Source organism: Aricia agestis, chromosome 17 (genome assembly GCF_905147365.1).
Source record: "Aricia agestis chromosome 17, ilAriAges1.1, whole genome shotgun sequence".
Classification (NCBI taxonomy): Eukaryota; Metazoa; Arthropoda; class Insecta; order Lepidoptera; family Lycaenidae; genus Aricia; species Aricia agestis.
In genome coordinates, this window is record NC_056422.1 from 11400806 (window position 1) to 11427882 (window position 27077).

Genomic DNA, 27077 nt, shown 5'->3' on the forward strand with positions numbered 1-27077 from the left:
GATTTGATTTCGATTCAACAGAGTCAATCTCTATTGACATAAGTTCCGTTTCATGCATATGACATTTTTCAAATGTTTTCGTAACAATAATTTTATACTCCTATTTCACAGTTAATATTTATAATTTTTATTAATAAGTTAGCATTTAGCATCTTTTCATTTTTATTCATTTACAATTATTATGGGAAACATATTTTGTTTTTGTAGATGGAATAAGTATAATTTACTTATTACATTTTGATTTTTTTTGTTTTCTTGTAAAAAAAACCCATATCATCTTAGAACGCACAAACTATAAGTAAGTATAATACTTAACTAATAAGTAGGAAGGTACCTATATATTAAGTTCTAAAGGCCTTAAGAACTTAAAAGATACGTCTTAAATGTTGGTGAAATCTTAAAACGAATGTTTCTCCGGGTTTCTGACTGAAGTTTATCTTTTCACTAACACTTCTGATTGGTTAACGTCAAAATATTAACCAATCAACTTGTCAAAAAAGCTGGGCATTACAAACATGAAACATTACTGGCCTCTAGCAGTTTTAAAGTTCTAAGGGTACTGTCGGTCAAAGTGATCATGAATCTAAATTATGGGATAGGAATAATAAATTACAAATAACCTCATAATATGTATAATTTATTTAAGTTTTATATTACTTAATACATTTTCACTGTATAATATTATTGCTCCAATTCTTACCAAAGGTAAACTTTTTGTTTTATGAACAAAATAAAATAATATTTTTTTATTTACAAAATCATCAAGGCACCATAAAAGTATTTTATTGTTGCATACAGAAATAACCTTTAGATTCATTAGTTATTGCTAGCTGAATCTTAATTAGTTGCTTTAGAAAGCCTAAGCTTAACCCATATAATTATACAGTGTGTAACAAAAATAAGTGATAATACTTTAGGGTGTGTACGTGTTCCTTGTGGAGAGTTCACTGTGAAAGTAGCAGCGCTGAAAGACCAATTTTTTTTTACTTTTGTATGGGGAAACTCTTGACGCTCGGGCCCTCGCCTATTACAAAAGTGAAAAAAATATGTCTTTCAGCGCTGCAACTTTCACAGTGAACTCTCTATAAGGAAGACATACACACCCTAAAGTATTATCACTTACTTTTGTTACACACTGTATAAGAGCACTAGATACCTAATGATCGCAACTCCGTTGCGCCAAAATTCATTTATCGCGTAGGAACCGTACATTTTTCCGGGATAAAAAGTATCCTATGTCCTTTCTCGGGACTCAAAGTATCTCCATGCCAAATTTCAGCAAAATCAGTTTCAGTGATGCGTGAATAGGGGCCGCGCCACACCGGAATGGCAGCGGCGCGGCGAACACTTTCAGCGTCATATGATTTTTAACTTTATCTTCATTATTGTAATGTAATACAATATACTATCGCTTGAGAAATCGCCGCCGCCGGCGGCCGCCAGCGGCTACGAGCGGCCACGAGCGACCACGGGCGGCCGTAGACTTCTCAAGCGATACTATGTATTACAATAATGAAGATAAAGTTTAAAATGACGCTGAAAGTGCTCGCCTCGCCGCTGCCATTCCGGTGTAGCGCGGCCCTAGGTAACAGACAGACATACCTGTCTTATTCTATTCTTAAACAAACTATGTTCTGTGTGTATTACATCATACATGACATGTAACAAACGTCGGAGTAATCGTTGAACATACAAAAAAATATATATATCCACAGCCGAACATATTATAACCTCCTCCTTTTTGTAAGTCGCTTAAAAATGGAAGACATAATACTTAATATTATTATTTTAAACATAGTTTGTTTAAGAACAAATGCCCTATATGAATGCTTCTAGTGTGTCAATTATTATATTTTTAATATTAATCCATCAAGCCCCATACGCTCACTGGTGAACGAGACACAATAAAATATCTATTGTGACTCATTTTCCCACGATCAACAGGTTAATATTGCATTTTAACTATCATTTAAATTATAGTTAAAATGTAATTTGTGATTATAGTGCAATCATACTAGTAATACACTCTTCAGATTTTTTTAAATTTAATACTTCGATTGTGGAAAAACCAGACACAACAGTTTTTCTTTTGTTATCGCATTAAAGATTGGCTATAAAGCTTACAATTAAAAATATTCCAAAGTGGCAGTACCCACAATTCGCCTAACAATCCTGCATCGCGCTATCGAAGTTTTGGGGTAGGGCAAGATATACATTGTATATATAATTCAAATGTATATTGTATATATTATATACAATGCCTGAAATGACGTCAGTGGGCTTCGGCCTGACTGAGCACGCTATCTCGCTCAGTCGCAAGATCTTCCTTTTCATCCGCCACAAACATCGTTAAACCAATATTGTATCTATACATTCACTCACTTAATACAGATAACGCCATTTCTTTAGAAATATTATCTGACATACTATTCCGTCTGTCCACTTCTTGCTCATCGCTGGACCACCAGCTCTCATCATCGTCTTGGATAAAACACAGGAACAGATCATCTTCATACGTTGGAAAATAATACTCGGGTTGGTCCCATTTTTCCTTGGTCAATACCCAATGCTTCATTTCCTTGATGTGTTTCTCTAAATTTGTTGTTTCATCAAACTTAGTTTCACACGACAGACACTGTTTTAAATGTATTTGTCGTCTTATATAGTTTACCACCTTGACTTTTTGGTAAAAATCTAGGCCTTTTGTAGCTTTTGAAAATGAGAACTCGTGTTTTACCTTCATGTGGTTTAACATAACCTCATACTCTGATTCCGTATGATCACATAACAAGCATGTTATCATTCCACCATTCTCCTCCTTCCATTCCGACCATTCTGGGTCGCTATCTGGATTAGAGTCGTTCTCATCCCTATAACACAGTCTCGAATGCTTCTGATTATCTTTATGTGTTTGTTTTTCTCCAATATAATTCACTAGATAATACTTGTCGTATTCTTTGTTTGCAGGATTTATTCTTTTATGCCCCTTCTTCCTCATGTGTTCTTTTAATATATTTCTGTCTTTGAACAGTCCCTCGCAGTATATACACTGGAGTTTTTCAAGCTTTGACGCTAACAGGTCTATCAGTTCATCGACGAACACTAGATTGTCTGGTTTAGCAATATGAAAATTATGTTTCTCATACAAATGATTCAAATAACTCGCTCTAGTTGAATGAGATACAAATCTACAGAAAAGGCACTCCCTTGAGTAATTTTTATCTTCTCGCTCGAATGCATGCCTTTCTAGAAGCTTCTCTAGTTTTTCCTGTATGAGGTTCTGTCTGAGTTCTTTATCTTCTGGTAGAATGTCACTCAGTAAAAAGTATTCCTCATTTTTGGATTTTGTGCCATCCGGTTTGGAGTCTAATAGCATTGTGGTGCAGAAAAAGGGCAGGTTTTGATCTAGAACGAAAAATTACGCATTATTTCTGAAAAATTATCATGAATTTTCATTTAGCTTATCCTAGGGATGTAGTTATTTTATGCTAGTCATTGAGTAAACATTGTTAATTCGTAATGGTATCTAAATTGTACCTACAGTTTGTTGCCTGTTGCCTACTTTATTCTCAACTAGCGACCCGCCCTGGCTTCGCACGGGTATAAAATATATTGTAGCCTATGTCACTAAAAAATGATTAAAATCGATTCAGCAGTTTTGATTTTAAATAATTTTTCATTACTACCTGTGGCCCGCATTGGTCGGTACCTGCTGCCGCAAAAGCGTTCCGCAATTTTTACATCTCTTATAATATCTTCGAAAATATTCATTTAAGTATTTAAATCATAATATGCTGTAAAGAACCATAATCAATAATAATGTATTTAAAGTATTTAATTAAATAAGGACTATTGCCGTATTGGTTTATACGTGGGAGAGCCATGCTTCGTCACAAATGGGCCGGCTCGAGCGGAGAAATACCACGTTCTCACAGAAAACCGGCGTGAAACAGCGCTTGCGCTGTGTTTAGCTGAGTGAGTGAGTTTACCGAAGGCCCAATCCCCTACCCTAATCCCTTCCCTCCCCTCCCCTATTCCCTTCCCTTCCCATCCCTGCCCTCCCCTATTAACCTATTCCCTCTTAAAAGGCCGGCAACGCACCTGCAGCTCTTCTGATACTGCGAGTGTCCATGGGCGACGGAAGTTACTTTCCATCAGGTGACCCGTTTGCTCGTTTGCCCCCATAATTCATAAAAAAAAAATCAAGATTTTTAAATAAAAAAATTGTTGTTGCGCCTCACTTGACATAGATAGGTATAGTGTGTCGCGGACATTTTTGTAGATATTTATAAGATCTACATTTACATTTTACTTAGAACATTGTATAGTTCTATCTTTTATAGTTTAGGCAGCGTACGCAAAATAAGTAAATTTTCTGGTTGTTTCCGAAAAACTGAAATATCTTACGGAACCCTATATTTTCCGAAATAAAAAGTAGCCTATGTTACTCGTAAATAATGTAGCTTTCGAATGGTGAAAGAATTTTTAAAATCGGTCCAGTAGTTTTTGAGCCTATTCATTACAATTAAACAAACAAACAAACAAAGTTTACCTCTTTATAATATTAGTATAGATAATTTTTCAGTCACTTTAGACCTGTTTCTAATATAAAATATTGAAAAAGTACCTTTGAATCTAAGTCTCCAATATCTCATGTAAGCTTTTAGATCCGGTATTTGGTTTACATCTGCGATGACCAGACGATGTTTCATGAACAAATGTGTCAGCATTGGCTTCTCAGCAGCAGGTAAAGTGAAAATTTCTTCACAAAGGACACATGGACAATCAGAGGGTTCATCAGTCTTAAAAATTATTGCTTTTTCACATTTCTGATGCAAAGTTAAGGGTCCAAAAAACTGTTTATCGCTCTCTGCCATTATGTTATTAATATATAAAACAAAAACTTGATACAATTAGGAATGTATTATAGTTTTTTATTTAATTAAGATTTTTATCAAGATTTTCACACAGAGCCGGAGATCGGGCATGTTTTGAATTTTGACATTTATAGTTTGGCACTTGACAGTAGACACCTTTTTTTTTCTTATTATGGCACTTCGGCTATTTAACCTCGGCCAGTGTCGAGTATATTATTGCGGGAAAACAATGTTCTATAATTTTCAGCATCGTTTTTTCTATATTGTCAGGTCTAAAATCTAGTTAAAGTCTAAGTAAAAGTCAATACATTCAAGAAGTCAAGTCGGTCGATTCAGTGAAGTTGATGATATGAATTATGAACACACGTAGCACATAGCACGTTTTTTTTATATTATAGCCCGTCAAAAAAGTCACGACATTAATAGAGTCGCCACCTGTTTCCGGTGTGGCCTCTTATGGCCACACTGTACCAGTCACTATAAAAGATTTTGATACTTTATATTAAATACAGTTTAAAAACACGTTGTAAATATTATGATTTATATATATTATGTAGTTAAGAAAATTTTGAATAATTATGATGTAGTTATATTGTGTGTTTAATTTACGACATTACAAGAAACAATCTAATCTACGTAAAGTACCTATTACTTATAATCTTTGTATATGTCATAGTCTGTCTCTGTCAAGAAAGTGAAGAAATTAAAAAGTGGCAACATCGTAGTGTCATCCCTTTCAAATCAATCTAAGAAATAATCGGTCAAGTGCGAGTCGGACTTGCGCACGAAGGGTTCCGTACCGTTATAGAGCAAAAATCAGCCAAAATTGTGTTTTTGTATGGGAGTCCCCCTTAAATTTTTATTTTATTTAAATATTATTAATAATTATTAAATAACACATATAATTATGGCCTTTGTGAGAATTTCAAGTGCCTTCTTGTTGTCATCATTGTTACCGAGCAAAAAATGTTTGAAAAATTATGTTTGTTGTATCGGAGCCCGCCTTAAACATTTTATTTATTTTGTTTTTAATATTTGTTGGTATAGTGGCAACAGAAATACATAGTCTGTGAAAATTTCAACTCTCTAGCTATTACCGTTCTTGAGTTACAGCCTGGAGACAGACGGACAGACGGACAGAAATCGAAGTCTCAGTAATAGGGTTCCGTTTTTACCCTTTGGGTACGGAATTCTAAAAAGAAATGACACTACGATGTTGCCACTTTTTAATTTCTTCACTTTCTTGACGGACTATATAAAAAAATGCAATAACTCGATTAAACGGTTGAACTGATGTGGCTAATTTTAGTCTTTAAATATTCCTGGAAGTTCAGGGAAGGTTTATAAGTGACACGAAGTTCACCGGGACATCTAGTCACTAGTGCTACATATTATTATGAATTTATAACACCTGTTATTTAACTTTTAAGTACCCTCTCCCTGAGAGCTGCAGAGCTACTTTGATGACCAGTGAGAGCTGAGAGAAGCTCACTCCTTTTTTGTGTGTTTCAAAATGATAGCATAAATTCTCCCAGTCATTTCGGTTACTTTTTCTGCTACCTGTAAACATAAAACGTAATAATTATAATATTATATTACGCTGCATCAAAGTGTTAAAGGAGTTAAGCACATACACTGTGACACGAGAATTTTGTATACCTACGTATAAGATACATAATTACGCGAAGCACCTAAGTCAAAGTATCAATCATTGTTAGGCGCGTTATATGATAGATTTCTTTGACAGTTCATTGTTTACGTAAACATAAGGTTTAAGTAAAATTGTTGTTTTATTATACCACATAATACTTACTCAGGCTACTTAGAATTGCATTATACAATAAAATAAACAAATAAAATTGATAAAACAAACGCATAATTACCTGCTACTATGACGATTGTGCGATCAGAATCGGAAATGTGGATGCGAGAATTTCAGTGATATTTTCGCGTATTACTATTTTTTTTTCAATGAAAATCTTCAAATTTTCAGCAAGTGAAAGACGTGTCATACACGTCTTTCACTTTAATTATTAATATTAATCACAGTAACATGTAGTTTTCACATTGTAAAACTAAATTTAAGCAAATTGAAAATCTTTGTTTTGTAAATTTTATGTCATAGATTATTGATACAACAAAGGGACAAATGTCAAAAGAGTATTGCTATTGCTTAAAAAAAAAAGCAACTTCTGTCGCCCATGGACACTCGCAGCATCAGAAGAGTTGCAGGTGTCTTGTCGTGGGAGAGCCATGCTTCAGCACGAATGGACCGGCTCGACCGGAGAAATACCACGGGCTCACAGAAAACCGGCGTGAAACAGCGCTTGCGTTTTACCGGAGCAGTTTACCGGAGGTCCAGGCTTTTCTCTTCCCTACCCTCCCCTATTACCCTATTCCCTCTTAAAAGGCCGGCAACGCACCTGCAGCTCTTCTGATTCTGCGAGTGATCATGGGCGACGGAAGTTGCTTTCTATCAGGCGACCCGTTTGCTCGTTCGCCCCCTTTATTTCATAAAAAAAAGGTGCGTTGCCGGCCTTTTAAGAGGGAATAGGGTAATAGGGGAGGGTAGGGAAGGGAATGGAATAGGGTAGGGCAGGGAAGGGAATAGGGGAGGGTAGGGAAGGGAATAGGGGAGGGTAGGGAAGGGTTGGTAGGGAATAATTGGGCCCCCGGTAAACTCACTCACTCGGCAAAACACAGCGCAAGCGCTGTTTCACGCCGGTTTTCTGTTAGAACGTGGTATTTCTCCAGTCGAGCCGGCCCATTCGTGCCGAAGTATGGCTCTCCCACGTCTAAATATAGGTAAAATACGTTTCTTGATATTGCATCACTTTCCTACACGTCTTGTGCACGATAACGAATATCTAATGGTTAATATCCTACCAATATTATGCACATTAAGACGTACTAGAGATCGCCCAATGGTCGAAATTCGACCTTAGCATAACGACATTAGGACTAATACCTATATTTTGTAAAAAATATTTACTTTATCGTATTTTTTTCAACTCTTGTCTCTGGATGCTGAGCAGCTGATCTCAGGCTGGCCGTGTAAGCATTGTCTAATAGTATCTAAGATTCAATAAAAAAACTATAACCCATTTTCAATTTGTCACCTTGTTGTCAACAGACTTCAACCGTACCTAAATAAAAGAGTATAATTCGTATGTATAGGCTTGCCACTCAAAAATCTGTCATTTTTCCTAGTGTGTGTGTTATAGTGTGTGTAATGTTTAATTTGTTAAAAAAAATGTGTGATAAAAGCATAATTTCAAAATAATATTAGCTCGATGCACTCCTTCACCATATAATAAACTATAAATGTGCAAAATTTCATTCACCTACGTTTCCCAATTTTTCGTCAAAAGGGATACAAAGTTTTTGGCTCACATATTAATATATAGATAACCCAGATAACACAATAATTTTGAATAAAAATATGAAATAATAGATACCTACTTACTCGTAGTTGTTTAATTTCATAAAGTACCTAACAAAAGATAAAAGGTATGTAAATAAAAATTCCACGAAATGTAATAAAATATTTATAAAATACACTCTGTAAAAATAGTAGGAACATAATAGTTATTATTGTTATCTAAATGCCACAGATTAACTTAATTACTTAAGGTCAATGTGTCGAAGTCCGTCTGGGAGGTAAGTCCGTCTAGCGGCAATAACTTCCATATTTGAACGACTAGTTTCATATGGCTCAGTGGGTAAAACAATATTGCAAAGTTAGTTTGATCTAAGAAACAGACATGTCGCTACTAACTACCTGTTACGAAAAAAACGATCTCAATTTTTTTTCCGTTTTGTACTCGCATTGGGAGTGTAAGTCTCTGCCAAAAAAATTAAAAAAGTGGGAATACGAAGGAGTTTTTGGAGTTTCTTGAATTACATAAGTAATTTAGGGATCCTTTTACTTATTACTGGTGTTCGATTCGTTAATATCGCTTTAATTTCGTTATTATCACCTGCAACATGTGTCTAACCTAAAATTGCAATAATTGGGAAGTCCGTCTAGTTTTCATAAGGAAAGGCCGTCATATGCCGGTCTTGCCTCGAATCAGATATTGTCAACCTTTTCAAATATACATGTCTTTATTGTTAATTTGCATTTAAACTATGGACTACTAAATCATAGCATTGCCCAAATTTTACTGCACGAAAAAAGAAAACATACAAGAGGGGCTGATAAAAATTGCAAAAGTTATAAACTACTAAGTAAAAAAGTAAACACCGAACCAGCGAACCTTATTACCGAAACCTTAAACACATATTTGAATGGCCGTTTTGCGGCTTTGCTAGAAACTGTTGCCATGCATTTTACTTCACAAGTTATGGCTATACTGCTGCTAGACGGACTTACCTCAAACTGTAAGGGAAGTCCGTCTACACGCCGAGTTCTTAAAAAATACCACGTAAGTAAAAAAATACGGCAACTAAGATTATTTTTAGATCATTATAAGTCTAATTAATATATAGCCTTTAATTTCCAATGACACAAGTTACTTTAAAAAGCCAATCTCAAGTCAATTCATTATGTTAAACTTTAATTTTAGAAAAGTATGCCGGACTTCGACACATTGACCTTACTTATTATTTTAAATTTTTGTAACTGATGTTTGATGAGTTTTATCCTAAATTAGGACATATTAATATTAATTTTACTTATTATTTAAAACAAAACATAACTAAGTACTTATTTTTAAAGATATTGAGGACTTTCATACCTAATAAATAAATGTCTAGTACAGAAAACACTAGACTGTTAAAAAGTAACCCTACTGTTTTTAAAATACTCAGCCCCACACTAATAAAAAGATCAGCAGCTTAAAATATATTTTTAGTCTGTCAAACCACTTTTTAAGGAGTGAGCACACTGAGACGAGCCGTGCCGGGGCTCATCGCAAAAATCCGCCTCCATACAATTTGTATGGAAGCGGATGCGCGTATCGCACACTGTGTCGGGGCGCAGCAGATTTCCGCTTGTTTTTTAAATTGTATGGAGGCGGATTTTTGCCTAACGACTGTGTTTATAATTTCGGGTATGCCGTATGCAGTATGCAGGCAGCAGGATACAAAATATTATTGGCTATTATATTAACTTTCAAATACTTAATAATTATAAAAAACACACGTCTTGCGTCGTCGTCGTCGTCAATATTAGGTAATTATTAGTTATTCATTACAATTTAATAATAATATTATCTATGTACAAAAATTAAAGGCCGGCAACACACCTGCAGCTTTTCTAATGATGCGAGTGTCCATGGGCGACTATAAGAATATTATTATGCACTAGGCACTTCGCTTCGTTCTAAGGAAACACTATGAAAGCTGATGCCAAGCTAATTTTAAAAGATGATTTGATTCATTGACATGATTATCAATAGGTCCAGACATTTTTTTTATTTCGACCTGGGCCAGTTTTACCATTTACTGATAAGTGCCTGATTGGCTATCCACAACTTATCTGGCAGATAGTATATGGTCCATCTGTCAGATAAATTATGGATAGGCTCTCCGGCACTTATCAGTAGGTGGTGAGTGGTGACTGGTGAAACAGGCCCTGTCGCCCACGACTTTGTCCGCGTCAACACACAAGATTTTCCCCGTTTTGGTGGTTCGATAACGCCTAAAGCCTTTTTCGATAAATGGACTATCCAAGACAAAACTATTTAGTATTTTTACTACTTGAATTTATAGCTGTTTATGATTAGCACGCGCGCACGTACAAACAAACAAACTCTTCAGTTTTATAATAATATACAATGCGTCCCGACACTGGTGTCCGATCCTTTAATTCATGATCTATGGCATTTTTTATCGACAAATTGACTTTCAAATTTTTTCTCTCTCTCTCACGGTAGGTTGTAAGATGGCAGCCATTTTAATTTTTGTCAGGCTTTCACACAAATCTGACCAGTACTTCTCATGTTTATATCATATGAAGATAAAAAAGGTCTTATTTGATAGCTAAACCTGTGGACTACGCTTACACAGGCAATATGTTATAAATTTCGTAAAACCAAAGTTTAAGGACAAAATATTGTGTAAGAAGGTGTATCTTAAGAAATGGCTTTTTGTAAAAAATCTAGCTTATTAAACTGGTCCTTTTTAATTTTATTTAAAAAGATAGAAAAGGTTTTCATATTAAATACATTTCTTTGCTTTTATGCTCTAAGTCAGATAGTTTAGAAGTAATAACGATTTTCTTATGAAGTATTGGTCAGATTAGTATGAAGCCAGAGAAATTATATATTTTTTTCAAACGTTGGAGAAAGAAAATTTTGTAAAGCCAATCTGTCACTAAAATATGCCATACATCATGACATTAAAGGATCGGACAGCGGTGTCGGGAAACATTATATAATAATTATAGTATAGTTAGTATCGCGTCTATCTCTGATCCTCTGTGCTCCCCCCCCACCCCCCACCCCACACCCCCTCCCATTAAATTCCATTCCATAGTTATTATTATCAATTTGTAGCCGTTATTGGTTATCCGTAATTCAGCAAATTTTCAATAAAGGGTAGCGACTAGCGGAGTTACGATCCGCAATCAAATTAGCCACTGGCTTAACCACTTCAATCAAATGCGGCTAGCCGCACTGTTTACATGGGTGTGTTACAAGCTGTAGTGGTGTTGGTAGTTATTTCGTCGAAACTAGAATCTTATCCTCTTACTAAAAATATCTGTAGAGATGTAAGTACGTCTAATCTGTAGTGAGTGTAAACCTTAAATGTGTATTTTAGATTTACACTAAGGGACCTATCAGATAGAGAGCGGTCACGCGTTCAAGCGTTCTGCGTTCGAGCGGTCAGTTAAACAATAGGAATTCTGACGCGGTCAGAACGCCCCTGTGTGGGTATCTCTATATAGCATAATACAACACAAAGGACGCAAAACTGACCACTTGAACGCTTGACCGCGTGACCGCGTGACCGCTCTCTGTCTGGTGGGTCCCTAACTCCCTACTCCCTACTGCAGTAGGTAAATACTGAGTACCAGGGTCCGATCTAACTAGCCGCTCCGGGCAAAGATCATTTTCGTCGCCCATTAAATATTTCCACTATCCGGCCTGAAGAAGGTTGGAAGGTAAAATTTTCTGGTGGATGGTTGGTGGCTCGCTCTGAACTAAGTTGTGGGCAACATTCAGTACATACACCCAACTTACATAATGTCCCTTGGCATCAAAATATTTTAGAAATTAGACTTATTTATTGTGTTAAACTTAATTACGAATACTCATACGAAATTCTACACTTTCTAAGGTAAGTTTAAATTCATAATAACTAAAGTGTACTTTACAAACTTATTGATAATATTATTATGCTTTATTTACAACAAAATATTATATGGGTCTTATTCGAAATCGCCCTATCAAGGCTTAGACTGGGACTACACACACCATGATTACGGAATTCTGGGAAAATTTGCGATAAATAACCGAACACGATAGATAGATCTTAAAATTCATTCATAAAAAAAAAATCGTGTAGCGAATTATTTCCGAAATTGACATTCGACTCGGCAGTCAATTTCCAACTTTATTAGCGCAGAACTATAAGTAATTTTATTACTGAAAATTGTTCCGGATTTCCGGAATCCCAGTCTTTTATCGAAATTTTGTCTTTTAAAAAAACTTCTAGGAAATCTTTTGCAAAACACCGTTGTAAAACATATTCATGCATTTCTTTTATACCTATATAAATCTACTCTATCTCATCATATAAGCATTTAAAATTATAACATCGCTTTACAATCTGTAGGAATCACACTGCAATCCTTTAACTCCATTAAAGCCTTAGATCTGTTCTACTGTATACATTTATAATGTGGTATGTATTAAGGGTTTCGTACAGACCGAAAACTTGTAAAAATTCACACTGACAAAAGTTTAATACTGATTTTTCGCTTCACACTTCATTTCAGCAAGTAGTGTTTGTGTCCACGTATAGAATATTGTACGGAACCAAGCTCCCTTTGTTAGAAGCTGTGACTTGTACGGCATATTTCCTTCCAGCCTTCAGTCCCGCCACTTTCTGGATAATGACTCTGGTTCTGAAATAAAAAAAAGACTTATTAGGTAATCTACAGATTGTTATGAGATCTGAACGGCCTATCCCAGCTTTGTCTAATTAATTATTTAACTCAATGTATCCATATAAATAAGAAAGAAATTAAAATGATGTTATTCCCGCTAAAACTCAAGAAGGGCTGAACCAATTTAGGTAATTTTAGTCTTTAACATGGGGTTATCTAATTACATATTATTATATATTTCGAAGTTTGATACACTTTACGTGGATGCCAAGATATTTGGTATGTTCAGACTTACGACGAAGCAGCTAGGCGCGGTCGCAGAGTGAAATTTGGAGGGGGGGGGGGGTTCACTCACTAATCACTACACCAATATATTATTTTTATCTGCGCCCTCGGACGGTTCTGGGTTGACAGCTGTCTAAGGTCGGACGCAGTGGTGGTTAGGGGATAGGTAGAAATTTTCTTTTGTTATTTGGCAAGAATTTGAGATTTTCCAACTTAGATTTGGGGGGGGGGGGTTATGCCCCCTGTGACTCCCCCACTCCCCCCCTTCCGAAGCAGCTAGTCGACGCACAAATTCTAGTCTCTATAAAACACTCACGGAGGTCTCTGCATGTGGCTGATGCATTGTGCCTTAGTTGAAGACCTCTTGGATAGTGCACAGATGATGCCATCGTTGTCACTCATCTCTCGCGCCAAGATGCAATATCTGAGAGAAAAGAAGACGTTTAGATTAGGAAATATTACGCAAAGGATGAAGCAGAGTGCACTACTACGTTATCTTTTTTTTTATGAAACAAGGGGGCAAACGAGCAAACGGGTCACCTGATGGAAAACAACTTCCGTCGCCCATGGACACTCGCAGCATAAGAAGAGCTGCAGGTGCGTTACCAGCTTTTAAGTGGGAATAGGGTAATAGGGGAGGGTAGGGATGGGTAGGGAAGGGAATAGGGGAGGGTAGGGAAGGGAATTATAGGGTAGGGGATTGGGCCTCCGGTAAACCCACTCACTCGGCGAAACACAGCGCAAGCGCTGTTTCACGTTAGTTTTCTGTGAGAACGTGGTTCTCCGTTCCCAGCCGGCCCATTCGTACCGAATCATGGCTCTCCTACGTCTATCTAACGTCAGTAGGTATCTAATCGTCTATCTAACGTTTTCACTCCAGACACATTGTAATGCTGTCTAGAGTGAAAACGTTGTAGCATCCATTACTAATAGGATACATTACCCTATGTATTAGTCGTATTGTATGATTTTTATTGAATCACGATATCGCCATTTATCTCTTCAGTAACTTACCGTATAAACGCCTCCGTGGCCTAGTGGTATAGAGCGCGGCTCTTGACTCGGTGGTCGTGGGTTCGATTCCCGCGTTGGAAACATGTTATTTCCAAGTTGGGCTAGGACAATGCAGGCTGATCACCTGATTGTCTGACAAGTAAGATGATCCATGCGTCGGATGGGCATGTAAAAAGTCGGTCCTGCGCCTGATCTCTCGCCGGTCGTGTCGGTCAATTCTGTCCCACTGGGTTATGAGAGTAAAGGAATAGAGACTGCGCACACACTTAGGCACTATAAAATTACTCCTGCGGCCTGGTTTCAATGAAACCGGTGTGGGAGCTATTATTATAACTTACCGTATAACATCAGTAGCATTATGTGTGGCTGGTAAGAAGGCGACATCAACCGATTTGCAGGACCGCCGCGGTCGTAGCTCCCTCACAGTGGCTCCATCTTCCATCAGCTCTGGAGTGCTCATGCCCCATCGTGAGGTCGAGGCTGTTAGCTAAAAATTAACATTAAAATTATTTATTATGATTACGCAACAGCTTGATTTATGCATTATATAATAATACGAGCTTTTGCCCGCGGCTACGCTCGCGTTAAGAAGTATTATTATATACAAACTTTCATTCCCTATTTGAACCCTTTGGAGTTGGAATTTATCAAAATCCTTTCTTAGCGGATGCCTACGTCATAACATCTACCTGCATGCCAAATTTCAGCCCGATCCGTCCAGTGTTTTGGGCTGTGCGTTGATAGATCACTATGTCAATCAGTCAGTCACCTTTTAGTTATTTATATATATATATATATATATATATATATATATATATATATATATATATATATATATATATATATATATATATATATATATATAGATAGAATATAAATATATTTATAGATTTGTAACTAATAGGTCCAACCGGAGTTGAGAAGACGTAGGTATAACCGATCTTTAGAATAAGGACCTGTTTCACCACTTCCTGATAAGGCTATCCACCAATTAACTTGACAGATCAAGTATGGAGAATCTGTCAAAAAAGTTGTGAATAGCCTATTACTTATTAGGCACTTTATCAGAAAGTGGTGAACAGTCCCTTAGGATAATAAAAATATAAGTAGGTGTCAGTGTAAATTACGCTTTGAACTGACTTTTGGCGACCACTCATATGCGATAAAAATTACCTATAAATATTCCTACTCATAGTTTTTATCTTATGTATCTAATTAAATTAAAATCTGTTCAATAGTTTTGGGGCACCATATCATACAGATTAAATCTTCTCTTTTTACAGCTTATGTTAATATTATACTACTTGATATTAATAAGTATGATATTTACCTCGACCGTCACAGTTCCGTCTATATAGTATTTATTAGGTATAACTCGTATGACGTATCTTATCTTGGACTCTTCCGAGCTGGAGTCGAACTGGACTGAGCTTTCGTCGCTCGTCTCCTGCATAGAGGTCGTTGGTATAGGTGCTGGTACAAAGAACTTTGAATGGGGTTCTGAAAAAAATATTTTCGATTGATAAAAATCTTCTTAAGTTATCCAAGAAAAACAAAAGAGAAATTCAGAATACGAACTTTTCAAATTTATTAACATAGAACACAATAAGCTATGTAAAACATCAACAACATAACATTTACTTTAGCTATTTCAAGGGTCAAGCTGGAGGCCTTCATATAGGTCGTTCTTAAGGGGGCGACTAACCACCCTAAAGTGTCGATTTTATATTTCATTTTTATACTTATTTGAAAATAAGCCCTGAATTGTTTCATTTTCTAAAATTAGATACTACATTATATTTCCGAGAATTCGATCTGAGCAAAAACACGATATCTTAAAATTTTCTCGATAGAAAAAAATCACAAAGATGCATCTAATTTTCACGAATTTTTCATTTATTGCCGTAACCGTGCATTGAACTAAGTTAATATTTTAACACATTGCATAAAATTCTATCATTGAGAGATCGACCTAGCGGATTTTTAAAATGTTGTATGTTTATCGAGGTATTGAGAAAAAACTAATTTGGCGATGAATCCGCGTCGTTCTTTTTTAACTGGCATATGAAAGACAGGCGTGAGTGTGAAGAGAGAAGGACGATGTTTGATTTTTGGGGTTAGTCGCCCTCTTAAGGCTAAGTACCGTATATAATTCTAGGTATAATTATAAATTTCAAGATAATCTCAAATAGCACATTACCAATGTCTTTGATGATGTATAGCCTTTTACCCTTAGCGGAGACTTCCACATCGACTGAACCGCCACAAGTAGATACTGCCAGCCATATTCCATTGCTGAATAGTGACTGGAATTTTGAGAAGAGTTTTAAAAAAGAGTAAAAAATTCTAAAAGTCAATTACGGCAGTGCCTATTTAGTGCATTTTTTACTTTTTTAATTTAAATTCCGAAATAAATTGCTAATTGCAACATGCAAACGCACTTTGGATAAATAGATAATATTAAGCTGCCAAATCTTGTAAATCGCAATATTTATATCTAAGTCTGTATGAGTAATTTATAAAACCTACCTTGAAATAAAATACATTTTTCCCCTTAATGTCCGCCTTGAAGGCAGTGTTTTCTCTCAGTCTCCTGGCGGTGGACGTACGCGGGCGTACGGTTCCCGAGGTCAGGAAGTTCCCAGCACGACGGTCGCGAGCTATGCCGAACACGCTGATGAAGTATGTCTGTAAAGAATATGTAAATAATGAAAACCTAAGGAAAATTAGACTGTTGGAGCTAGGTCCAGGTAATATTATATAGGAACTATTTTTAAAGAAACTATCGTTAAAACTTCATGTCTAAGTCCGGGTCAGAATGCGCCGGAATTCTGGAATTGTTAGGCAATTTACAGTACCAAAATCGAGGTCCTGTGTAAATTTAATAGACTTGTGAATCGAACTTCGAGTCAAATTTTAGAACTTGGTTTCCTGTAGTACAACGTTCTAATTTCATCATTTCAGTAATTTTCCCGTAAGTTCGAAATTCTGGCGCGTGTAGTCTCGGCCTAATATGTAGGGTGATATTACGTTCGTTTACTTTGTCCACACTGTGCCTTTTTCTGTTCGTCAAGGGCATGCGTTATAGCGCAGTCAACAGCGAACTGCATGAGGCATGCCCGCGACGCATGCCCTCTGATAGTATCCAAAACTTCAAAAATGACAATATATTGCGGTCAAGGAACGGAAAGGCTAAGGAAGAAAGCAAAGGAAAAATTCAATTATTATACACCTACCAACCATACCAATTAGTATACACCATACACTTTGCATGTCGCTGTATTATGAATTTTCGCTGTCTATATATTTAAGCGTTCATTACACGCAAAAAAATATCTTTGTAGCTCTATAATTTCTTTCAACACAAAATATTAGGTAATGTACCTAAGCTATTTACTTACTCGACTAGTGTCCAGGTTTTCAATCAGATGGTGTGTCCTGTCTCCAACGCAGGCTACGACTGGATCCGCATCTGATACTCTCGTACTCCGACCTGGTGATACATATAATAATTATAAGAATTCACATCAAAAGAAATACCATACTGCGCTCATAAACGGGCATCAAGATTCAAAGACGTAGGTGTCAAGGCAGCCAAGCTGAAATGGGAGTGGGTGGGTCACGCCGCATGTATTCCGACCGCCCGGGCAAGGGCCTCAACAGAGTGGGCACCCGAAGACGGACGCCGCCGCCGTGGCCGGCCTAGAAAAAGGTAGCGTGATGAGCTGGAGGCATAACAGGCTGGCTATCGGTGGCGCAGTACCAAGAACAGTGGAAGATCCTGGGGGTGGCCATTGCCCAGCAGTGGGACACTATAGGCTTATAAAAAAGCTAAAGAAAGCCCCGTACGCTTTGGTAGAAAGAAGCCCGCGTCCTTGTCTAGTACTATAATACTTTTCTGTGCCTTTATTAAAATGGATCCTTAGATTAGAGTACTTTACAGTTTACATTATTATCATGATATTTTTAATAAGCTCTTAGCTTCTAAGCTATCTCAAGCCAGCAGCTCTTTACTTTCGTATTTTCTGTAAAATTTTTGGAATTAAATATCTTGTAAGTCGCAAAAGCCTGAATCAAAGAGAAAGCGTTTTCTTTACATCAAATGAAAAGTTATATTTTAAAACTTTTCATATTTTGATGAAATAAAAATTTTTTTTAAAGAAAAGATTCGTCTAAGAATTTTGCCGGTAAACATTTAACCTTCGCAGTCATTATACTATTATTGTTGCAACAATTAAATTATGCCCGCAACTCCATTGCGCCAAAATTCTTTTATCGTGCTGAAAGCTAAAACCGTACATTTTTACGGGATTAAAAGTATCCTACGTCCTTTTCCAAGAGTCGGGACTCAAATTATCTCCATAGTCCATACCAGCAAAATCAGTTCAGGGGTATGAGCGTGCAGAAAGACACACTTTCGCATTTATATTATAAAGTAAGCATGGATTTGGAGCAAGAAATGAAATCACAGTATCCAATTAATCCCAGTTGTATTATCATTAATATACCTTATCTTCAACCCCAAACTTGACAGCGGGCGTAAAGGCTGCGACGGAAACCATCAGTAAGCATAAACCACTCGCAATAATTAATAGTAGCAAGGAATAGGTATATTTTGGATGTTAGGTTTTGGTTTTGCTTAGAAATATATTACTCTAGATCGATAGCTTGACCGCAGTAATCCGGGAGTTGACAACTTTTTAAAATAGTTTTAAGCGCTTCAGTTGTTTACAATAATACAGTCTGTAAATTAATATTTTATTCATTATTATGCCCTAGAATGAGTAAAAAATGATTTTAAATACTGAATTCAAAATATGTTACAAAAACGCGGCATTATGGTCACGTCATCGTTCATGAAACAAAACAAGCGTAGACAGAGCAAAAGTGAGTTAAAATGTTTAGAACCTAACAACTGTCAATTTTGTTTGACACTGAACGATGACGTCACTGCTTCAGATTAGCGTTTCCAATCACGTGACTCACAGTTAATAAATCTTTTTTTTTTCAATGTAAAATAAAATAAATCAATAATTATTTTTTCGTTATTTGTATTGTTTTAGAGTTTTTATCAATAAATCTATAAAATTTAATAATTATTTTAAAATTTTAAACATACTGTCAACTCCCGGATTGAAAATCGAAATAATTTATTTATTAGAATTTGATCTTTAGAAGTCGTATTTTGGCTATAGGCTACTGTAATGCTAAGTACTCACATACGGTTTTGCTCGATAGTTTCACTCGAAATCGAGCAAAAACCGTGTGGACCGCTAAACTCACAGCTCGATGGCTCGCATCGAGCCAGTTTGAAGGCTCGAATCGAGCCGGCTTGACAAATTTTTGACACAGTTACTCTTCATTAGTTTTTATTAGTCATAGCTAATTTCCTTCGAAATGGAGTAAAACTATCGAGCAATACTGAATGTGTGAAGAAAGCCCGAGCCGTGATTTTTACTACGTGATTGCTCGATCGAGCAAAACCGTATGCAAGTACTTACACTAAAAGTAGTTTTTACTTTGTTCTGTAATAATATTTCTATGACGCCTCATAGAACCTCAACCACAGCCAAACTATTCCGATTATCATAACATATTTTTCAATAATTTACACTGAACTTACCAAACTTTTTCCGCCTGTAATTATTCTTCCTCCCGTCGAATATATCGTAGCTATCAATTTGGTTGTCGACATCCTCGTTGGATCTCTCGTTGGATCGGACCGATTTGTTATCGGACCGACTGATCTTTGCATCGTACTGGGCGGCGCAGAGCGACGTGTAGTTTTTACGATGCGATGCCACCACACAGTACGTCGTCTCTTGAGGGTCTATGGGGCTGGAAAAGAAGATCTTATGTTAGATACAGTTTAGTACTTAGGTCTTAGGGTATGGACTATGGAGCAGAAGCGTAGAGTACCTTGGCACCCCGTATAAACATTTGTTAGAGGGCCTTTAGGGAGGGTTCTCACAAAAGGAAAAAATGCATCATACGTTGTTCAGGGCGGTCTGAGGGGCTTTCAGCCTTGTATAATTATTATTGATACGGTAGATAAACTACGTCCCTATTATGAAGGCTTCCACAAATAATCCGACGAATTTAATTAATCTTAAAAACAAGTAAATCTTTCTGTTATTTTCCCAATGAACTCTTTGTTGTGACAAATGAGTTGACAATTTCATTAACTACAATATATTCACCGTTTGAATTTTTTTAGGTCAATTTTGAACTAAAAAATAGGATTTTGGTGCGATCTCTCATCTCGGCAACGCGGCAAATGTATGGTCAAGGTCGTTTGCTCAGCGTATGGCCTTAGCTCTTAAGTTATTATCATTTAAACTAGATAACCCGGTGAACTTCGTATCATTTTCGTCCTAATATAAACCTCTGAACTTCCACGAACATTTCCAGACTAACCAGCTGAAAGTACAGCCGGTATCAAGTTGTAGTGACACTAACAAAATTAAAATTATTTTTTATTTTTATATTTTTTACTATTTCCACAATAATAGAATTTCCACTTAAAGATATTTACTTCACAAGAAGCTAAAAAGTAATAGCAGTCATTAAAAGTCAACATCAATCGCGGCTTGGATTTCGAAAAATTCTATTCAATTACATGAAAGGTAAGATGGGTTTTACGTTTATAGAAGGAGTAAAAAGTGGTCCAGGGTAGGCACAGGTAGAAAGCAATCATAGAAAATAATTGACAGGTGTAAGAAACTGACGAGTTGTTGCGTTGGAAAGTATTAAAAATGGTACATAATTGGAGTCTGGGACCAGATACGAACAATATCAAGTATTAACTGGTACCAGGAACTAAAACGAAAGAAACGGCGAGAAATAATCAATATAAATATATCTGGTACCAACTACCAGGCACTGAAACTTAAGACACGGCGAGAAATAAAGGTAATCCCACCAAAAAAATTACTGTTACATTATAAAGGGGGCCAAGTTCCTATTGGCTAATTGTTAGCCAAAAAAAAGAGTTGAAATCCAATTCAATGCCAAGTTGCCAAGCCATCAACAGCCTGGTATAAGTACTTCTAATTTGAACTTGGTAGGGTAATAATTTAATTACAAGTTACATAGTATTATAATTATTATAATATCGAATTATGTAATTAATGAAGTTTTACGTAACTATAACACGAAAATTTGCCTGTTTAGTTAGATAGAATTAGATACTACATAATATTTCCAAGAATTCGATCTGAGCAAAAACACGATATCTTAAAATTTTCTCGATAGAAAAAAATCACAAAGATGCATCTAATCTATCTAAGCCGTGCATTGAACTAAGTTAATATTATAACACATTGTATAAAATTCTGTCATTAAGAAATCGATCTAGCGGATTTTTAAAATGTTCACTATTTATCGAGTTACTGAAAAAAATCTAATTTGGCGATGAATCCGCGTCGTCCTTTTTCACCTGTAGCGGTAGCACGGCGACCAGCGGAAATGCGAAAGTATGGACAAACTGTGGAAATAAACCTAAGGTGCCGTTCCGATCTTTTTTCGTTCCGAAAAATTCAATTAAAATGCCACTTTATGACAGACTATAGTATATGTCATAATGTAGGATATTATTTGAATTTTTAGAACTATAGTCTGTCATAAAGTGGCTTTTTAATTGAATTATTCGGAACTAAAAAAGATCGGAACGGCACCTTAAGTTTATCTTCACAGTTTGTGACTATAGTCTGTCATAAAGTGCATTTTAATTGAATTTTTCGGAACGAAAAAAGATCGGAACGGCACCTTAGGTTTATTTCCACAGTTTGTCCATACTTTCGCATTTCCGCTGGTCGCCGTGCTAGCACTACTGGCATATGAAAGATGGATTTTTTGGATTAGTCGCCCTCTTAATAATAATCTGAATAAAAGCATGAAGTAAGCTCCAAAACTTTGAGTAGGTACCGCTCAAAACTTCGAACGGTAAGCCTCAATCACAGCATGATTTTAAATTAAAGCAGTTAGTTTTATTCATTTCAATTTGGAACTTTACAAAATGGCGTCATTCTAATTACGACGCTAACCCTGTTGGATTGTTATATAATCTAGTGTCTTTGATAAATTATCACATGCGCCGGCGCATGCCCACAAGAAGTAAAGACACCGCTATTAGAGCAATTAAAGACGTGAGTGGAAGAAGCAGGTAAGTAACATTTAAAAAATTGTCGTTTTTTAGAATAAATGTAGGTTTTCGGGTCAGGAAAATGATTTGAAATCAAAAATGTGGTTTTTATGTGTAGGCAGATATATTAGCCAGATGATGAAGAAGATAAGTTAAAAGGTTTGTTTAAATTATAAGGTAAAAAATGAATAGAAAAGAATAGAATAAACGTTTATTTGCAGCTAAATAATTATAAGGTAAGTACATAATAATATTTGAAAAAAAACTTAAAATAGGAATATTACAAAATAGTGAATTAACATAATATAGCCGCAAATTGGACCAAGCTCGACAGTGTTGGCACACCCACACCCAGCTGCAGGCAACCAACGCCGGTCTTCCGCTTGACCCATTCCGTGACAGGTATAAAATGAGTACTTAATTGTCCTTATTTTATCTATACAGGGTGTAACAAAAACAAGTGATAATACTTTAGGGTGTGTACGTGTTCCTTGTAGAGAGTTCACTGTGAAAGTGGCAGCGCTGAAAGACCAAAATTTTTTTTCACTTTTGTATGGGGAAACTCGTGACGCACGGGCCCTTGCCCATACAAAAGTGAAAAAAAATGTTCGTCTTTCAGAGCTGCTACTTTCACAGTGAACTCTCTACAAGGAACATGTACACACCCTAAAGTATTATCACTAGTTTTTGTTACACACTGTATATTATATAAAACTTAAGGGTGACTGACTGATTGACATAGTGATCTATCAACGCATAGCTCAAACCACTAAACGGATCGGGCTGAAATTTGGCATGCAGGTAGATGTTATGACGTAGGCATCCGCTAAGAAAGGATTTTGATAAATTCGAACCCCAAGGGGCCAAATAGGGGATGAAAGTTTGTATATAATAATACTTCTTAACGCGAGCGAAGCCGCGGGCAAAAGCTCGTAAGTATATATAGTGGAAGAACCACATAAATATTAGTTAAGTATGTAGTTCTTCCACTAACGTCTTCAATTATCAGATGGAACTCATTACGACACATGGCGCGCCGCTAGCGCAGATTAGCGAGAAGATCCAAACGATGATTAAAAATCATTAATCGATGTTTGATTTCACCGAAGACTTAAATCGAAGTAGATAACAATAAAGCCCGTCACAGACTTAGCTATAATATACATATATTAATATTTTTATAGCTAGGCATATTACTATATATTTTCTATACTAATTTTTGCGTGACCGCACATTCAGCTATAATATATATTTCTGGTAGCTACTGTAATACATACTATAGTACGGTTTATTAATATATATTATAGCTAAGTCTGTGATGGGCTTTAATAGGATATTACTGCAATGTTTTAACGCTAGAGGCAGCACCAGCACAGACAGCAAACAAAAGGTTTCGTTCGACATTTGAGCAACGTTTCTATCAATATTCTGTTAAGGTGACGCCGTGACGAATATTCTGTAAAGCTAAGAAATTAAAGTTCATTGTCAGTATTCATCATGTCTTTGTCTTTGAATTACCTATAGCATAACACGATTGGTCAACTTTTATAACACAGAAGAATCAATCAAAAAGACCTCTGTAAAAAAAGGGATTCTAATTTTGCCAACAGAGGAGAGTGATATAAACTTCCAAAATTTGTACATAAATTGGTTCAAGCATACACTTTAATTTGTCCATAGCTTATTCGAAATATATATATATATATATATATATATATATATATATATATATATATATATATATATATATATATATATATATATATATATAAGGCGTAAGCAAGAAAATGTTTTTTGTCGCGTAATTTAAAAACCATTTTTTACTTTAACGCGGCGTCACCTTAAGACGCTCCCCCTACGGAGATGCCGTAATTTGCTATGCCTTGTTAGAGCCTTATCAACTCATAATTTGAAAGCTACAAAATTATAATAAAAATACAGCAATAATCTTCAGTATATGAATGTTCCTTTCTCCGATATTAATTTCCTATTTTATTTATTATACTCATGATATCAGCTTCCAAAGTAATACCAATTTATTTAAATTCAAGCATACATTTAGTATCTCCCTAGTACTTATTTACAAATTACGTTTATTTGAAACACACGCCAATTGATGGACAATTACTTAATTCATTACTAGATAATATTATAATATTTTGCCGTTTGAATTTTTTTTTTCATCAATTTCAACTAAGATGAGTAAAAAATAGGATTTTTGTGCGATCTCGGCAACGCGTCGAATGTAATTGTTCTTATAGAGAGAAAATAATATATTATTGTTAAAAAATTAATCACAAATCGACACAATTAAATTAAATTGAAATTGATACAGGTAGGTACTATATAATTATTGCGTCTTATTAGGTATCGAGAATGAAATGGTCAATATTTTCCACACGGAAAATAATACATAGCTTTGTAAGCAATATTGCTTTTAACCATTATCCCAATAAGAGCGCGAGGGAAAGGACCTTGTTTCAATTTTATTTCAATCGTTTATTTTTAGAATTGCGAAATAAGCAAAGTTGCGCAATTTAATAATCCAGATTTGAGTTCTTACATTAGTTGATTTGTATCCCAAAGCATTTTAAGCCTAGAAGTCAAGACATTAAAATATCTTATCCCATAACACTTCTCGCGCTAGAGTTCAAGGGTACTCGAGCAAATGAATTTAAGCTTTATGACGCCGTCGTAGGATATAAATTACAATTTAATAATGTTACATACAAAAAGTTGAAGGAATGAAGCTCGGCTCTTCTATTTATCGAGTGTTGATACCAGTAGCTCTGCAAATAGTCATGTTACGGTAGATTGGCTTATTAAATAATTATCATTATTACACCTAATGATTATAACGGATACTAGTATTGGTCAGTTTTTCTGACCAATACTAGTATCCGTCATAACTACTTGACAAGAAGAATAAGGCGATAATAACGGTCTTCCAATTATGAAGATGTTATAGGCGGTATAGAAAAGTCAAGTTTTTCAAGACGCGTTATAAAAAGAATAAAAATCCTTATCTATAAGAGGAGTCCACACCGCCCTTTTTTCCATACAAACGTTGTCCCCTGTTTCCTCCCTGGATAATGCTAGTAGAGTTATAATTTTTTTCCTGAATATCTACGACCACTAATACAATGTCCCTATGTTTTCTTTTTTTTCATAATTTAATTATTAAATAAGATATGAACGTTCAAAAACCCAAAAAAATGGCCAGATTTTCCGCTGTGTTCAAACGTCCAGAAAACAGATTTGGCTAGATTATACAAAAAAAGCAAAACATAGGAACACAGCTCAAGCCTTTTTAGGGTTCCGTACCTCAAAAGGAAAAAACGGAACCCTTATAGGATCACTTTGTTGTCCGTCTGTCCGTCTGTCAAGACCCTTTTTCTCAGGAACGCGTGGAGGTATGAAGCTGAAATTTATATCAATTACTCAGGTCTACTGTCCCTTGAAGCTGTGAAAAAATCAAACTTCTAAGCCAACGCAATCAAAAGATACAGCCGTTTATGCCGCAAATTTTCGACACTTGCAAGGGAATCAAAACCTACAGGGTGCTTCCCGTGAACTCAGAATCTTGAAATTTGGTACGAAGCAACGTCTTATAGCATAGATAAAGGAAAAATTACGAAAACCATAAATTTTTAGTTACATCACATAATATATTTTTTTTTAATAATTTTAAACTTACTACCCATTTCCTCATAAACGCGTAGAGGTATTAAATTGAAATTCATACCAAATACTCAGGTCTATAATACCTTTAAGCTGTCGGAACCCTCGGTGCGCGAGTCCGACTCGCACTTGGCCGGTTTTTTAATCTTTAATGAAAAAAGTACTTAGATCGGTTAAGTTTTGGAGAAGGAATCAGGGGACAACGAATCGTTGATTTTCTGGATTTTCTGCAGTTGTCTCTATCGCGTTCTGCGGTAGAGGCTCGAGGTAAGGGAGACAGCTATAGATATTACACGTACTTTTTTTTCATTTCTCTAGTCCCTGGTGTATCCTCTTAACTCTTAGAGCTGACTTTTAAATCGTGTATAAAAATTGCAATTTATAACTCTGAGGGCTGATTTTTGAATCGGCACATCTGGGGGCACAGCTGTGCCCCAGCAAAGCTTTTTAGCAAAGGCACGGCCGTACCATACTTTTCTCGAAGCGGTTCGCGGCTTTTTCACACCCCCTTTATCTTCGATGTTAACAAACCTAGCTATTATAAAATAAAGAAAACTATTGATAAATTCACTGAATGTTGATTTAAATTACAAAATAAGTTGAAGGCTTGGCTTGAATGTGATCTGAATTTTTTTACGATAGATATATTATTGCATAGCTATGCAATATTTTTCTTGGCTCCTTTTTACATTTAATGTTTTGGTAGAATAGATTTTACCTGAGAATTAAAGACTGAAAAAAAAGTTAAAAGGGTTAAATCAGCTCTAACTTAAAATTTGGTGAAAACTCTACCAGTAAAATATACGAAGGTTAACTCTGAAGTCTGAACATAATATTTTAAAGTAGGTTTCAACTTTTATTATTTGCGCCAGGAATTTTATGAACGAACTACAATGGAACTAAAATACACTAAGTACATAATTTAATTTCTTAATTATTTTGAAAATATTTACGAATATTTATAACATAATAATAATATAGTATTGCCACTTGAGATGTTGATTTAATATTAATTTAATTT

General features: G+C 35.8%; 2 protein-coding genes across 2 annotated transcripts in view; both read right to left on the reverse strand.

Annotated features, from left to right (window-relative positions):
• Positions 1-2340: 2340 nt before the first annotated feature.
• On the reverse strand, positions 2341-4946 carry LOC121735595 (zinc finger protein 277). Its single transcript, XM_042126454.1, has 2 exons — positions 4628-4946; positions 2341-3405 (listed from the first exon to the last, which is right to left on the reverse strand). The coding sequence occupies exons 1-2, from the start codon at positions 4875-4877 to the stop codon at positions 2375-2377; spliced, it is 1281 nt and encodes a 426-aa protein (XP_041982388.1). The 5' UTR covers positions 4878-4946; the 3' UTR covers positions 2341-2374.
• A 7810-nt stretch (positions 4947-12756) lies between these two features.
• LOC121735333 overlaps positions 12757-27077 on the reverse strand; it is a 47162-nt gene continuing 32841 nt past the window's right edge. The window contains exons 6-13 of the mRNA XM_042126123.1: positions 19856-20070; positions 17634-17725; positions 16762-16920; positions 16433-16538; positions 15563-15732; positions 14571-14719; positions 13535-13642; positions 12757-12951 (exon numbers count right to left, since the gene is read on the reverse strand). Coding sequence (XP_041982057.1) covers positions 12819-12951; positions 13535-13642; positions 14571-14719; positions 15563-15732; positions 16433-16538; positions 16762-16920; positions 17634-17725; positions 19856-20070 — 1132 coding nt within the window. The 3' untranslated portion in view covers positions 12757-12818. The remainder of the gene's footprint in view (positions 12952-13534; positions 13643-14570; positions 14720-15562; positions 15733-16432; positions 16539-16761; positions 16921-17633; positions 17726-19855; positions 20071-27077) is intronic.

What these genes read in the sequence shown, in the direction of transcription:
- LOC121735595 (XM_042126454.1), bottom strand. Translation starts at nt 4,877, where the DNA reads ATGGCAGAGAGCGATAAACAGTTTTTTGGACCCTTAACTTTGCATCAG. An exon ending in TTGGAGACTTAGATTCAAAG is followed by an intron (nt 3,406 to 4,627) that starts GTACTTTTTCAA and finishes TTTTCGTTCTAG; the next exon opens with ATCAAAACCTGCCCTTTTTC.